General features: G+C 42.8%; 1 protein-coding gene across 1 annotated transcript; it reads left to right on the top strand.

Annotated features, from left to right (window-relative positions):
- Window positions 1–2,841: 2,841 nt before the first annotated feature.
- LOC109779224 (choline/ethanolaminephosphotransferase 1) lies at window positions 2,842–10,936 on the top strand. The gene is made up of 18 exons (XM_020337832.4): window positions 2,842–3,320; window positions 4,518–4,527; window positions 4,614–4,664; window positions 4,820–4,897; window positions 5,571–5,646; window positions 5,727–5,749; window positions 5,854–5,954; window positions 6,626–6,720; window positions 6,821–6,895; window positions 7,128–7,197; window positions 7,525–7,588; window positions 8,173–8,213; window positions 8,302–8,386; window positions 9,887–9,949; window positions 10,042–10,100; window positions 10,195–10,247; window positions 10,375–10,447; window positions 10,554–10,936. The coding sequence occupies exons 1-18, from the start codon at window positions 2,857–2,859 to the stop codon at window positions 10,573–10,575; spliced, it is 1,503 nt and encodes a 500-aa protein (XP_020193421.2). The 5' UTR covers window positions 2,842–2,856; the 3' UTR covers window positions 10,576–10,936.
- Window positions 10,937–12,834: the final 1,898 nt, after the last annotated feature.

Below are 12,834 nucleotides of genomic sequence, written 5' to 3'. Positions count from 1 at the left end.
AAAGAGAAGAACCAAACAAGAACCAAGAAAGATGATGCAAGGATGCAATGGTTTGAGCTCTCTACGAATGATACGATCAAGCTACTCATCGAGAGCCCCCCTTGATAGTACGGCAATCAATCCTATAACCCGGTCTCCCAACTACCATCATGAGACCGGTAAAATAGAAAACCTATCAAGGGCAAACCTTTGCCTTGCACATGGTCCACTTGAGCTAGATGATGACGATCTTGACTCCCTCAAGTTGGACCACCTTTCTTGGTTGCGTTGGCTCGATGAAGACTAGTTGATTGCCCCCCCATACTCCACTATGGGTGAACCACTCTTCCGCACATCTTCACAAGTCCATTGTCACCACAATGGACGGCAAGCTTCAAGCATTTGATCTCTTCATGATGCTTCACTTGAACTTGCACACCGCAACATCTTCACAAGTCTATTGTCACCACAATGGACGGCAAGCTTCAAGCATTTGATCTCTTCATGATGCTTCACTTGAACTTGCACACCGCAACCTAACCCCACAAATAACTCTCACGAAGATCATGGGTTAGTACACAAAGCGTAATTGACAATGCTTACCACACCATGGGATCGCTTGATCCCTCTCGGTACATCTTCTACGCTTTGTGAGTTGATCAAGTTGATTCACTCTTGACTTAGTCTTGATCAACCTTGAATCTTTTCAACTCTCTTCATTTGGATGATGTCTTGAAGATATACATGAATGATCACACAATCTTCTTCTCCAAGACATGCTTGCAATAAGCTCAACTCTCACATGACCAATCTTTGGATAATTCCTTAATAACACCTTGGTCACCACATAAACTCCTTGAAACCAACACATGGACTTCAAGAAATGCATATGGACAAATCCTTCAAATATAACTCAAGGCAACCATTAGTCCATAGAGATTATCATCAATTACCAAAACCAAACATGGGGGCACCGCATGTTCTTTCACACGCGCCACCTCTTATAGTGGATACCCTCAAACATAGGAGGTCTCATGGAAGCAGCAAAACCACTCGGGGTAAATTGCCTATAATAAGGTCTTTGGATTGTTGGAAATATGAGCAATTTACCGAATGATTTTATTAACGGAAATACTAAATAAAGCATGACTAATATAACAGAGATAAAACAAGTCATGCAATCTGACAGAGAGAAGGTAAATAGCATCTGCATATATGAACTTGAACTAAACACATCTAGAACAGACACTAGATGAAGTTGCATAAATAAAGTAGAACCTAACATATGTAGGGCAGAGACTAGAGCAAAGAACTGTGGCAGGACTTCTAACAGAAAGAGCAAGAACACGTACGGGACAGCAGCAGCAGAAGCAGTGGACTTGGGGTCGACATCCTCTCCAGCCATGTCGTTGATGAGGTTGTCGACGTCGGGGAAGAAGTCGTCGTCGGGGAAGTAGTCGTCGGAGTCCGTGATGAAGAAGTCAGTAGTCGCGTGGAGCGCTCCCCAAAAACCTTATCACCCTTCTCCCGTACAGGACTCAAAGAGGTGCGGTTTTAGAGGCCTACTATCCCGACTCGCGGTGCACGCCGCAAGCCGGGATGAGGAAGACAACAACAGCTCAGAGATTGGAACCGGTGGCGAGAGGAAGGAGAAGTTCTGGTGCGACTCTCTGAGAGGAGCGACCTCCCTTTTATAGGCGCAAGAGAAGGAGGCGAGAGGCTGCGCCAGGAGCTGAAGGGAACGCGGGAGACGAAACGAACAGGCAGCAACCGAAGGGTGCAGCGTTCGTATTCAATATCCACTACAGCAAAAACTTTCCAGCTTCCGAGTGACCTTTCGTATACCCGTAAAGGGTAAAATGCAGCTTGTGTTGGAACCAGAATGACCAAAACCAACGAGCGCAACAAGTCCCTTGTCGAATCCCACCTCTTAGGGACTAGGTTACACTGTTAGTAGATGCGGCGTTCTTGGAGAGGGTATGACGGTGACTGGTATGGTACTACGACACCATGATGGGACGATCCTCTCCTTCCCACGACAGGCTGCCCGACCGGTGATGTGGAAGGAGAGATTTTCCGTCTGACGGGTCCGCGATGATCCAGCCCCAGAGGACCCGAGCACCCGTTGAGCCGACGCTACAGAGTCGCGCTGGACAGGTCCGTCCATCGGCCGGGCGTTGTCCTCCCGTGAGCGGCAGAGTGCAATGCGGACCGTTATTGCCTCCTCCAACCCGCACAAGATGACACTTCAGTCGATGGATCCAGATTGGTCGGAGTCAGATCCGCCGTCCCTCATGCTGGAGGCAGCCGAAAATCGCCGGAGGTGAGCTCGGGTGGCGAAGGGAGTGGAGGGAAGAGGAATTTGGAGTGGCTAGGATTGGTCCGACGAGCGGATGAGGACGGATATATGTGGGGTCGGATGGGCCAGGTCCGACGTGGCGGACGCGCCCGGGCGCTTCATATCCGTCTCATATTTGGGCTGGATATGAGAGGTGCCAGTCAGATCGGGCATTTGAATTCCGTTTAAGACGTCCATCTGAGTCAAAATTTCGTTACCGATCAGTGACCGGTTTGAGAAGGGTTTGGGGGGCCAGCTGTAGATGCTCCTACCATTTCCCACTCTCACGTGTCCGGGTTCCATCGCTTTTCCTTAGGGGAACAAGCATCGAGACATGATCTAACGTGTACAGTTTTCAGAAGGTTTCGGAATCGGACACGCGTATGGCGTATCCGCCTCTTTCCCTTGGCAGGTGCACGTCAAACATCGGAGAAAGCGATTTTCCTAAGAAAACCGTAGCTGAAGAAAAAAGGGTTTGAATTTGTGACTGGTGCTTCTCCCTGGAACGAAAAGGCCAGCAATAAAAGACCGGAGGACAGATGGCGGCCACCCCTGAACCCGAAAAGGCCTTCGGAAAAAAAAAAACTCCGTGCGTTGCACTCAAAAGTGGCGGGGCCCCTGGCCGACCTGACGGCGTGTCGTCGTGCTGGGTCGACTCGAATATCCCACCACGCCACGCCATCGGATTCCAACCTCCCTCTCCGCCTCACCGATCTCGCCTCGCCAAGCCAAGCCCACCAACTGGGTCACGCCGCATCGCATCGCGATCCAGCGCCCTCTCGAGCCTTCCATCCAGAGCCCTCCCAAACCCCCTCCGCCGACCCTCCGAGCCCCCGCCCGCCGCCGCCGCCGCCGCCGCGCCGGAGATGGTGTACATCGGCGCGCACGGCGTGGAGACGCTGAAGCGCTACAGGTACAGCGGCCAGGACCACTCGGTGGTGGCCAAGTACGTGCTCCAGCCCTTCTGGAGCCGCTGCGTCACCCTCTTCCCGCTCTGGATGCCGTGAGTGCCCCCTTCCGCCTCCTCCCCTACTCTACTTAATACTGGTTAGAGTAGATGGCTGTGGTTTAGTCAGTGGTTGGAGAGTAGATGCGCCCAAGAGGGTCGAATTTGTGGGTTGGGGAACGGGGGTGACGCGTCATAAGCTTGCTTTGAAGGAACATTTTAAGAGAGGTAGGAACTTAACTCAATGAGAGGCAGGTTAATATCACTGAAACCTTGTGGCTGTCTCAAACTCCCGAGCTGTTTGGATTGGCAATTTGTTTGTATATTACTGTAACTTGTCAGGCTGTCAGTGTCAGTAGGCAGTGATTTGCATGCCAGTCGCTCTAAACACAGTAACTTAATGAGATGCAGGCCAATATGACTGAAGCCTTCACAAACTCCCTAAAATTGCAAGGATTGACAATTTGTTTGTACATTACTACTTTAACTTGTCACGTCATCAGTAGTCAGTGATTTGTCATTACAGTTGCTCTGAACAAAGGAAGTGTGGTTACATGCCTGCCTAGTGTAGAGTGTGACATCTCTTTACCTCATTACCTGTAAATTATACTATGATGTTTTGATTAACTTAGATGACCAATGGCCAAGTGATTGGGCTTGAACCACGGGTGACAGAACAATCAAACTTGATGTTCCTGTTTTCATCTTACGGATTACTAACCAGTAGGATCGATCTTACACTTAATTTTTTTCTCTCGAGCACGCATCAAAACACTCGTCTTTCGTATTAGAAGGCAAACACCCAAATGGCGCAAAAGCTACACAACCACCACGTGAGAGACACAAAAAATCTTGAAAAAACAAAGAACGAAAAAGGCACAAAACTATGGAGCTAAGTGTGACTACAGATGTGGCCACAAGGGCGAGGATGCAGGACAATGCTCGGAGCTCCTTGGAGCCTGCCAACCTCCACTGATCTGCCTCACTGAAGATCTGTTGTCTAGGTCCTGGCTGTAAGGGTACTCGTTAACACACGTACTTCTCTTCTGCCACAGTATCTACATTGTTAGGATGGTCAGAGAACTGAGATCTTGCACCTTCTTGGTGCTACATATCAACATTCTATAATCGAAGGAAATAGATTTGTAGTCTTGTGCAAACAGAAAATAAATGTTTTCAATTTTTATTCTTTTCATCAGAGCCCTTGGACTAATTTATAATTTTCCACGTTTGCATGTATCGACCAACGTATAGTCCAAACATGGTAAGAGATTGATCGGTAAATTGTCAATTCTTCCTTGGGTTCATTTCATTTGGAGCAGTCTGTGGTGATCCTTTCCAAATTTACAGATCACACTCATGGGATTTATGTTTCTACTTACATCTTCGCTGCTTAGCTATGTGAGTGTCTTTCTTAATTTATTTTCTTCTTATTTCGTCTTACATTTGTTTACGGAGGTAGTACATTGCTGCTAATATACCGACGTTATCACCTTATGATGCATTCCACGTTTTAGGTTATGTCTTGTTTTCCACTTATGACTCTAATTTCACAGATTTATTCACCCCACCTTGACACAGCTCCCCCTCGGTGGGTCCATCTTGCCCATGGAATACTTCTCTTCTTGTACCAGGTGTGTGAAACTGAGAATGAGATTCCAAATAGATAACACTTCCTTGTTCCGATCTTTTTGGCTTCTCCTGTATGGTTACTAAAGAGCATTATTTTGCTTAAGCAAGAGTGTTCCGTGTGATAATTTCTGTAATTCTTGTTTTCTTGCCTATCCGCTGGTTTAATTTCTTACTATGAAATGACCTGTACAATCTATGGTAAACAAGGAATGTGCGTTGTTGTTCATATTACAATTATGTATTCCTGGCTGATTTTCGAGAGAGGACCCATAGCCACGTAATGATATAAGTATAATTTCACTAAGTCGTTGAATCTAGAGCTATATAGGCTAACTACTGAAGAACAGTTTATCTTAAATCCTTTATTTCAGGTAGCAGAATGAGTAAGACCCACTCTTAGTGGGCAGTTCTGAATTTGATTACAATTAAGCCTGACATTTACCCCTAGAAGAATTATTTTGTTGTAAAGATTGAACAAATATTAGTTGGTGAGTGTTTGGAGTATGTTGTTTCTACACTTGTTTATCTGACTGATGCAACTATTAAAAACACATATGTAGTGTCATTATCAATTTATCACCTTGTAAATCAACATGCGCAAAGCAAACGGGAAATTATCATGTCATCTAGTTCACTGGTTTGAATTAATCAACTATATTTTGTTGTGCCTGCTAGACTTTTGATGCCGTTGATGGTAAACAAGCAAGGCGCACCAGCTCATCAAGTCCTCTAGGAGAACTTTTTGATCATGGTATTTTTTTTCCTGCCCCTCTCTCTCTCTCTCTCTCTCAACATCTCAATCTTACAGTGTTCAAAATTTTCATTTGGCAGGATGTGATGCCCTTGCCTGCGCTGTAAGGATTTTTTTTATTCGAGGCCTTCACCTTGTCCTCGTCCTTCACTAAAGATATATTTGTCTTATTTATATTGACTGGGCTCGTCCTTATACTGTGGTTAGTTTGAAGCCTTGGCCCTTGGAAGCACCTTGATGTGTGGAAGGTTGACATTCTGTTATTGGGTGGTTGCTGCTGTCCCATTTTATCTGGCAACATGGGAACAGTAAGGCTTTTAGAACTCAATTGCTCTGAGCATATTCCATATATCTGCAAAACAAGATGCTCTTTTCTTGTCTGAAATGTTAAAAAAAAAGTCATTTCAATTGTAATCTTGCATTCTTCCTTCTGTAATAATGGGTTTAGACCCCTGCATGCTGCAGCTTTTGGTGCGGCATGAAGATTGATTTAGTGGGATGATACTACTGTTTTTTTTTTCTGTGTGAACTTCTGTGTATGCCAACCGAATGCATGAGTTACATGTGGGTAAACCTCATCGAGTTATTTCAGCAAGGTTTGTTACCCCAAAGCGTAGTTATCTAGCCCAGAGTTTTGAGCAACTAGCTCATAATGTTTCTGATATTAGACTCTGCTTTCTCCTTGTGTTGACCTTACACCAGTGTAACTGGCACCTCATAGGTAATTTTTGTCATAGTTGAGTAACAGATTGGCACATTACATGCATCCATTTGCTTATCACTTCCTTTATCATAGTATTTCTTCTATTTCTGTAAATTCTTCTACTGACCACTGATTTCATATAAGAAACTTAGGGGTCAGCTCAACATTTGCTTCCAGAACTCTCATACTGCTGTCTTTATGTTTGGTTTTTCACATTTGGTAATGCATTAATTTCTTGGAAGCTCTTATTGACGGTTGTATTTCTCATGCTGCCAGCTACTTCACAAATACTCTTATTCTTCCTGTAATAAATGGACCAACGGAAGGCCTGATGCTGATCTATGTCTCCCACCTTTTTACCTTTTTTACTGGTAATTTACCCAAGCAAGACTTGATATTCAAATAGCTTTTTGTTTCTTTAGTTTTTTTTTTACATTCTTCTAAGATAAGCAATTCTACTCCCCAATTTAGGTGCTGAATGGTGGGCGCAAGATTTTCGAAAATCCCTCCCTCTTATTAGTTTGGTTCCACTTCCATTTGTTCCAGGTATGTTACTTTAGGAACTGCGAATGCCTTTTCTGTTTATTTTGTGTATTATCTCCTCTATTTCGATAATGACTGCTAGCATAGGTATGTACAATTTACTTTACTCCTTATCTGCTGGAGTGCGAGTTACAACTTACATCGGCTACCAGTTTTGTCAACATAGTAGCACACAAGTACTCCACGTGACTATTAATAGAAACTTTTTCTGATTTGTTGCTTTAACTTGTATCAGAAATCCCCTTGTATGTTATCGTGCTGATTCTGATGATCATGTTTGCTGTAATCCCAACAGTTGGATCCAAGTGAGTTTAAATTCCTTTGTATTTTATTTTCCGAGTAACTTTTTTCATGGCTCCATGACATGAAGTTACATATGACTGATTCCTATACCTGTCATGCAATTCTTCTCTGTGTTTAATACCCGAAACTTCTATGAAATTATTTGCAAATATTTGAATCTTCATGTTTCACGAACCAGTTCCCTTTTAAGTGAAACTTCTATGAAATTGCTTGTGGCATTTACCGCATGTCCACTAAACACTTTCCAATGCAATAAGCCAATAATCATGTGCTGCATATGTCTTGCTGATATTTCTTGCTTACACATGACCGATTCTCCTGTCATGCAGTATTGGTAATGTCCAAAAAGTAGTTGATGCACGGAAAGGGAGCATGGAATTAGCATTAGCAATGGTAAGTTTTTGGAATTTCCTGTATGTACAATACTTAAAAGCTTGTAATCTTTTAGGTTGTAGATTCCTGGACTAGAGTGCTTTTGAAAACTCTAGTCCATCCATCCATTTGAACTTCAAGAAGCAAGCAATGATTTGAATATTTGATATGTATAGTTTTGAGTTTGCGTATATGTGCATATGGATACTCTTTGTTATCATCAAGCTTGTATTTTTTACCGGAAACTGTAGGAGAGGCCCTGACGATGAAATTTTATAGATAAAATATACACAAAAGCTTGTATGTCTTTGGACAACAAAATTACAAATGCATAATGTTGTATAAACACCTAGTTCGCCCCAAAGCTTATAATTAGAGCATCTAAAATGGCAAAGTCGGGTCTTAGCTGTTGGGTTTAATTTTGTAGTTATTATTTTATCTTGGACAGGTGCAGCTCTTACAAATATTCTGCATTCGAACAGTTCAAGTTCCATGTGATTATTTATTTATTTAGATATTCAATTCAACCTGGAAGGCGGAAACCTTGTTTATCTTCTTACATTACATGCACATTCTAATGCTTGTATTTTACATTTGGGCTGCAGCTCCTTCCATTTATTGCGCTGTTAGCTGGAGTTGCTGTCTGGTATGGGATCAGAAAGTCTATTCATTGTTTATCGTACAAAATATAACTCTCTGAATGTAACACTAGTTTTATTTATCTTGTTGTGTAGGTGTTATCTCTCTCCTTCAGATATCATGAAGAACCAGCCACATCTGCTTGTGATTGGAACTGGTTCTGCTTTTGGATATTTGGTTGTAAGTTCCTTTTCTGTTGTTGGGTTCCTTGACCCTGACTTGCTTTTGTAATATTGAATAATGTGCTTTCATATTTACGATATTGGTTCCTGGCTTCCTGCTAAATCGCACGGTGTCTGTCTACTTTTCCTTCTAAAACACAGTATTTTGCATGTATAATTATGCATTGCGAAAAGAAGGAAAAAATGTTAGGGTTCACAAGCTTCATATTATTTGCATGTTGGATGTCTTTTTTACTTCTAGATGTTGATCCAGTGCACCACAAGATTGACTGCCTTCCAAAAAGCAGGCGATACCTTTTTTTTCACTTGGCATGGATTTAACTCTGAACTGACCAAGCATCAAACATCCAGACGAAATGATTGTCCTAGTGCTGTTATCTTGGTAGTTCCGGTTGCTACTGGAAGAAGTAGACTACACACCTTCAGCATCTGCCACCTAGTGCAACCTTATTAGTGTTCTGTTGCTACATCTACAAATGTTCAAACTATCTAACTTTTTACATCAAGCAAACTGCAAATGTTCAAATGTAATCTGTTGCTACATCTTCTAACCATTGATTTCAATAAGAAGGTAAGGTATAATTCTGATTTCAACGTAATTTTTTCTAAATTATTGATTGGTGTAGATATGATCTAGTATCACTTAATCTGAAGCTTATTGCTTTCGGTATAATTCTGATCTCAACCTATTGTTTTTATTATTGATTCGTGTAGATATGATCTAGTATCACTTAATCTAAAACTTATTGCTTTCAAGACTTCGATTCTGTGATTTGAGATTACTATTAATAATGTACGTGCAGTGCACGTTTATATTAGGTAGGATATTAGTTGCACGTTATATTAGATAAGATATATCTGTTGCACGTTGGTATTTGGTAAGATATCAATTACTTTTTCACGGAATGGTAGGATATTAATTACATGGCAGATTTCAAGGGATATCGTTGAGTCAAAACGTGTTTATAACCAATGGCAGTGTTGGGTAATTAGAGCGTTAAACGTGTTTGGTGCTCAACATTGGAGCGATTTGAACCGCTAGATAACATGATTTGACGGTCGAAATGGTTTGGATCTGCCCATTTGGGTCTTTTTATATTGGTATAGATACTCAGAATTGTTGACAGACGGTGTGTAAGTCGAGTTATCTCTGGGAAACTGGATAGTTCCGTTATCCACCTGGACATATGGAATTCATGGCAAAAGCACATAATGACTTGGATATGACACATGGGCAATCAAATCACCTTACAACTAATATAGACTCGCCGATTGAACTCATGTTCTGTGCTGCATGCAGTGGCACTCCATTTTCTGAATAAGCATCTAATGTTACTCAGTTCCTCCATGTTATTTGTGCTATTGCATCTAATAGGTTTTATCGATTGACTTGAAAGTGGCATGCATAGCACATAAACTAAACTATGATCATTCTTAATTTTTTCTGGAATTGCTACTATTTTTCCATAATATAAATGAACTTGCCATGCGTGGACAGGGAAGGATGATACTTGCTCATTTGTGTGACGAGCCCAAAGGTCTAAAAACAGGAATGTGCATGGTATGTCTATGTTGTGTAGTGCATGTTTTCGCTCTGCTACATACAAAGTGTAAGAATAATTCAAAATAATTAGTAAATATCTCTTATTCCAGGCTCTGGTGTTTCTTCCTTTTGCTATCGCAAATGCTCTCACCGCAAAGATTAACAATGGGTAAGTTTCTTTATGTTTGCCGCGCCTAGTATTGCTAAATTGCAACTGTACCTTTGTGCAGTTAAGCTAAACCATGCATCATTTTTATTCGCAGGACTCCTTTGGCTGACGAGCTTTTGGTTATTCTTCTGTATTGTGCAACCTCAGGTGAAGTACTGCACTCCAACATTTAGTTTGAGATGTCTGTCTCAGCTGAATAGCTTTGCATCTTTCTTGCAACATAAGTGACATATATAAATGTCCAACCATCTCATGTCTTGTTTATTTGTAACAGTGGGTCTTTACATGCATCTCGCCATTTCGGTTTGTCATGAAATCAAGGATGCTCTTGGAATATATTGCTTCAGGTCTGGAAATCTCACATGTTCTTTTTCTTGACACAATGAAATCTCCTGTGGCATCTTACCATTCTAAAAAGTTCCATATCTAACACCACTTTTTACTGTTTCACAGGATAGCCAGAAAAGAGGCTTGAATTTGCCTGAATCCCTACGTAGCATGGGAAGCATTCTGCCTTCTAGACATTGTCTGTCTGCCATTCACAAGTTAACGTTACAACAACGCATAGTCATGGATGCTCAACGAATCCCGTCTTTGGAACTCCATGGCCACCGGTTATTCATCATGTTAAATGCAGATAGATATATCTTGTGTGGACTGTAATGCAGATTTGTGTTAAGTAGCATATGTACATGTGGTGAGGTCGGTGTAATGTACGTCATGGGTAGGGAAGCGGCAGCTTTCTTAACTTAAACTAGATGGTGGGATGACCGTTGTTTGTAAGATTGTGTTCCAAGAGAATTCTTTTGTGGGGTGCAAAGCCTAGTCTTGCCAAAGTTTTTCCTTTTTCTTTTGAGAGGAGTTGATTACCGTATAGCGAATGTAATTTTGGGTGGTGTGAGCCGTCTTGTGAAACTAATTTTCATGGCTTGTAGGTTTCCTTTTAGAAAGTTTAGTAATGCAATATGCGTGCTAAAAAGTCCCTTCGTTTTAGGATACAAGGTGTATAGATATCGTACATCTAGTGACTATTATCCATGCTAACATTGTCCGTTCCGCATATAAATGTTCGAGTTTAGTAATACCATATGCGAGCTAAATATATACTCCCTCTGCCATGTTCGAGTTTAGTAATACCATATGCGAGCTAAATATATACTCCCTCTGCCTTGTAATGTAGAACGTTTTTTTGACACTACTCATAATTTAGGATGTTTTTTGACACTAGTGTAGTATCAAAAAACGGACAGGGAGTAGGTAACTATGATTTTACTAAAAAAAAGGTGGCACACAATTTCAATTACTGGGTGCTTGCATATGTTCACAACAAAGAAAAATATTAGAAAAAGCTAAGACTATTTTTCCTTACTTTTAAATAAACCTATGGGTTAGCATGACAACTTAAGGCCTAAGGAGGTCATTAATTTAATGAAAGGTAACATAAACACAATTCACTGATATCGCAAATGGAATGGGGAAAACCAATATGCCGATATCGCAGAGGAAATGGGGAAACCAAAATCCATTTTTTTCCTGAATGTAAAGGTATGCGAATGCAGTGCTATTGTTGGTCAAAATAACATCATCTGAACATACGGCGTATGCAAATTCTAAAAAACTCCAGTTTTGCTGAACTTCAGGGGCCTTGTACGAGGTTTTTGAACAGAACTTCGATAGGCGAGAGAGATGGAAGTCCAGACCTTGCCGGAGAAGAAGCAACCGCGCTGGAGAAGTGGCCCCACTATCTATCTTAAGGATGTGGGGGTGCAGGTTCGCCGGAAAGCAGCAACACCATTGTCTATCTTATAGGTGCGAGGGTGCAGGAGGGTCGCTGGAGTTGTTCACCGGTGTGGGCTTAGAGGGACGACCTGGATGGTGGACAACAACGGCGGTAGCGCCCGCCGGCCGTGGGTGGTGGATGTCGTCGGTTGGAGCGGGGCAAGATAGGGGCGTGCGGGAGGAAGAAGAGAGGAGGGAGGAAGAAGATGAACAATACTAGATCTATTTTGGGCGGTTGGATGAAGATCGGACGGTCCATGTAAAAAATGACCGACGGACCATTTTTTCAGGTACCTCACAAATAGAGGCTCCCAAAAAGCTCTATGCTCCCTAGGTAGTGAGCACTTCGGGCTCTAGTTCCTTCTCAACTGCACATCATTCTGCGGGGCGCGCCACCGTCATCACCTCTCCCTCGTCGGAGCCGGGCAACCAATGTTGTAGTAAACAGTTGGGAAGTCGTCGTGCTAAGGCACCTTACGACCAACGCACCAGAACAACAACCGCCGCCGATGAAGAGAACCGCAGATCGAAAGGATCCAACCTGCAGACACACATACGTAGATGAACGAATCCAGGTGGATCTACCAAAGACAAGTGCCGACCGGATCCCATGAGATCCGTCGGAGACACACCTCCACACGCCCTCCGACGACGCTTGAAGCATCACCGGGACGGAGGCTAAGCGGGGAGAACCTTATTCCATCTTTAAGAACTCGCCACCGCCTTGTCTTCTTGAGCATGACACAAATCCTAACAAAACTAAAAAAGACACCTAAAAATGGAGCCCTCCCATCGACAAGGGCCAGGATCCACCGCGCCTCCATGGTCCAAGGACCATAGGAGACGAGACGGACCAGCGGTAATGCTGGCGAGAGGCAAGGAAACCCTAGATGAGAGTTTGCGCGAGGTGGGATGACGGTGTTTCGGCATCGATCTACACTGCTCCGGCAGCGGC

This window comes from Aegilops tauschii, chromosome 7 (genome assembly GCF_002575655.3).
Source record: "Aegilops tauschii subsp. strangulata cultivar AL8/78 chromosome 7, Aet v6.0, whole genome shotgun sequence".
Taxonomy (NCBI): domain Eukaryota; kingdom Viridiplantae; phylum Streptophyta; class Magnoliopsida; order Poales; family Poaceae; genus Aegilops; species Aegilops tauschii.
This window is presented reverse-complemented; position numbering and strand designations above follow the sequence as displayed.

What these genes read in the sequence shown, in the direction of transcription:
- LOC109779224 (XM_020337832.4), top strand. Translation starts at nt 2,857, where the DNA reads ATGGCGGCCACCCCTGAACCCGAAAAGGCCTTCGGAAAAAAAAAAACT. An exon ending in TACTTCTCTTCTTGTACCAG is followed by an intron (nt 4,898 to 5,570) that starts GTGTGTGAAACT and finishes TGTGCCTGCTAG; the next exon opens with ACTTTTGATGCCGTTGATGG. An exon ending in CTTGGAATATATTGCTTCAG is followed by an intron (nt 10,448 to 10,553) that starts GTCTGGAAATCT and finishes ACTGTTTCACAG; the next exon opens with GATAGCCAGAAAAGAGGCTT.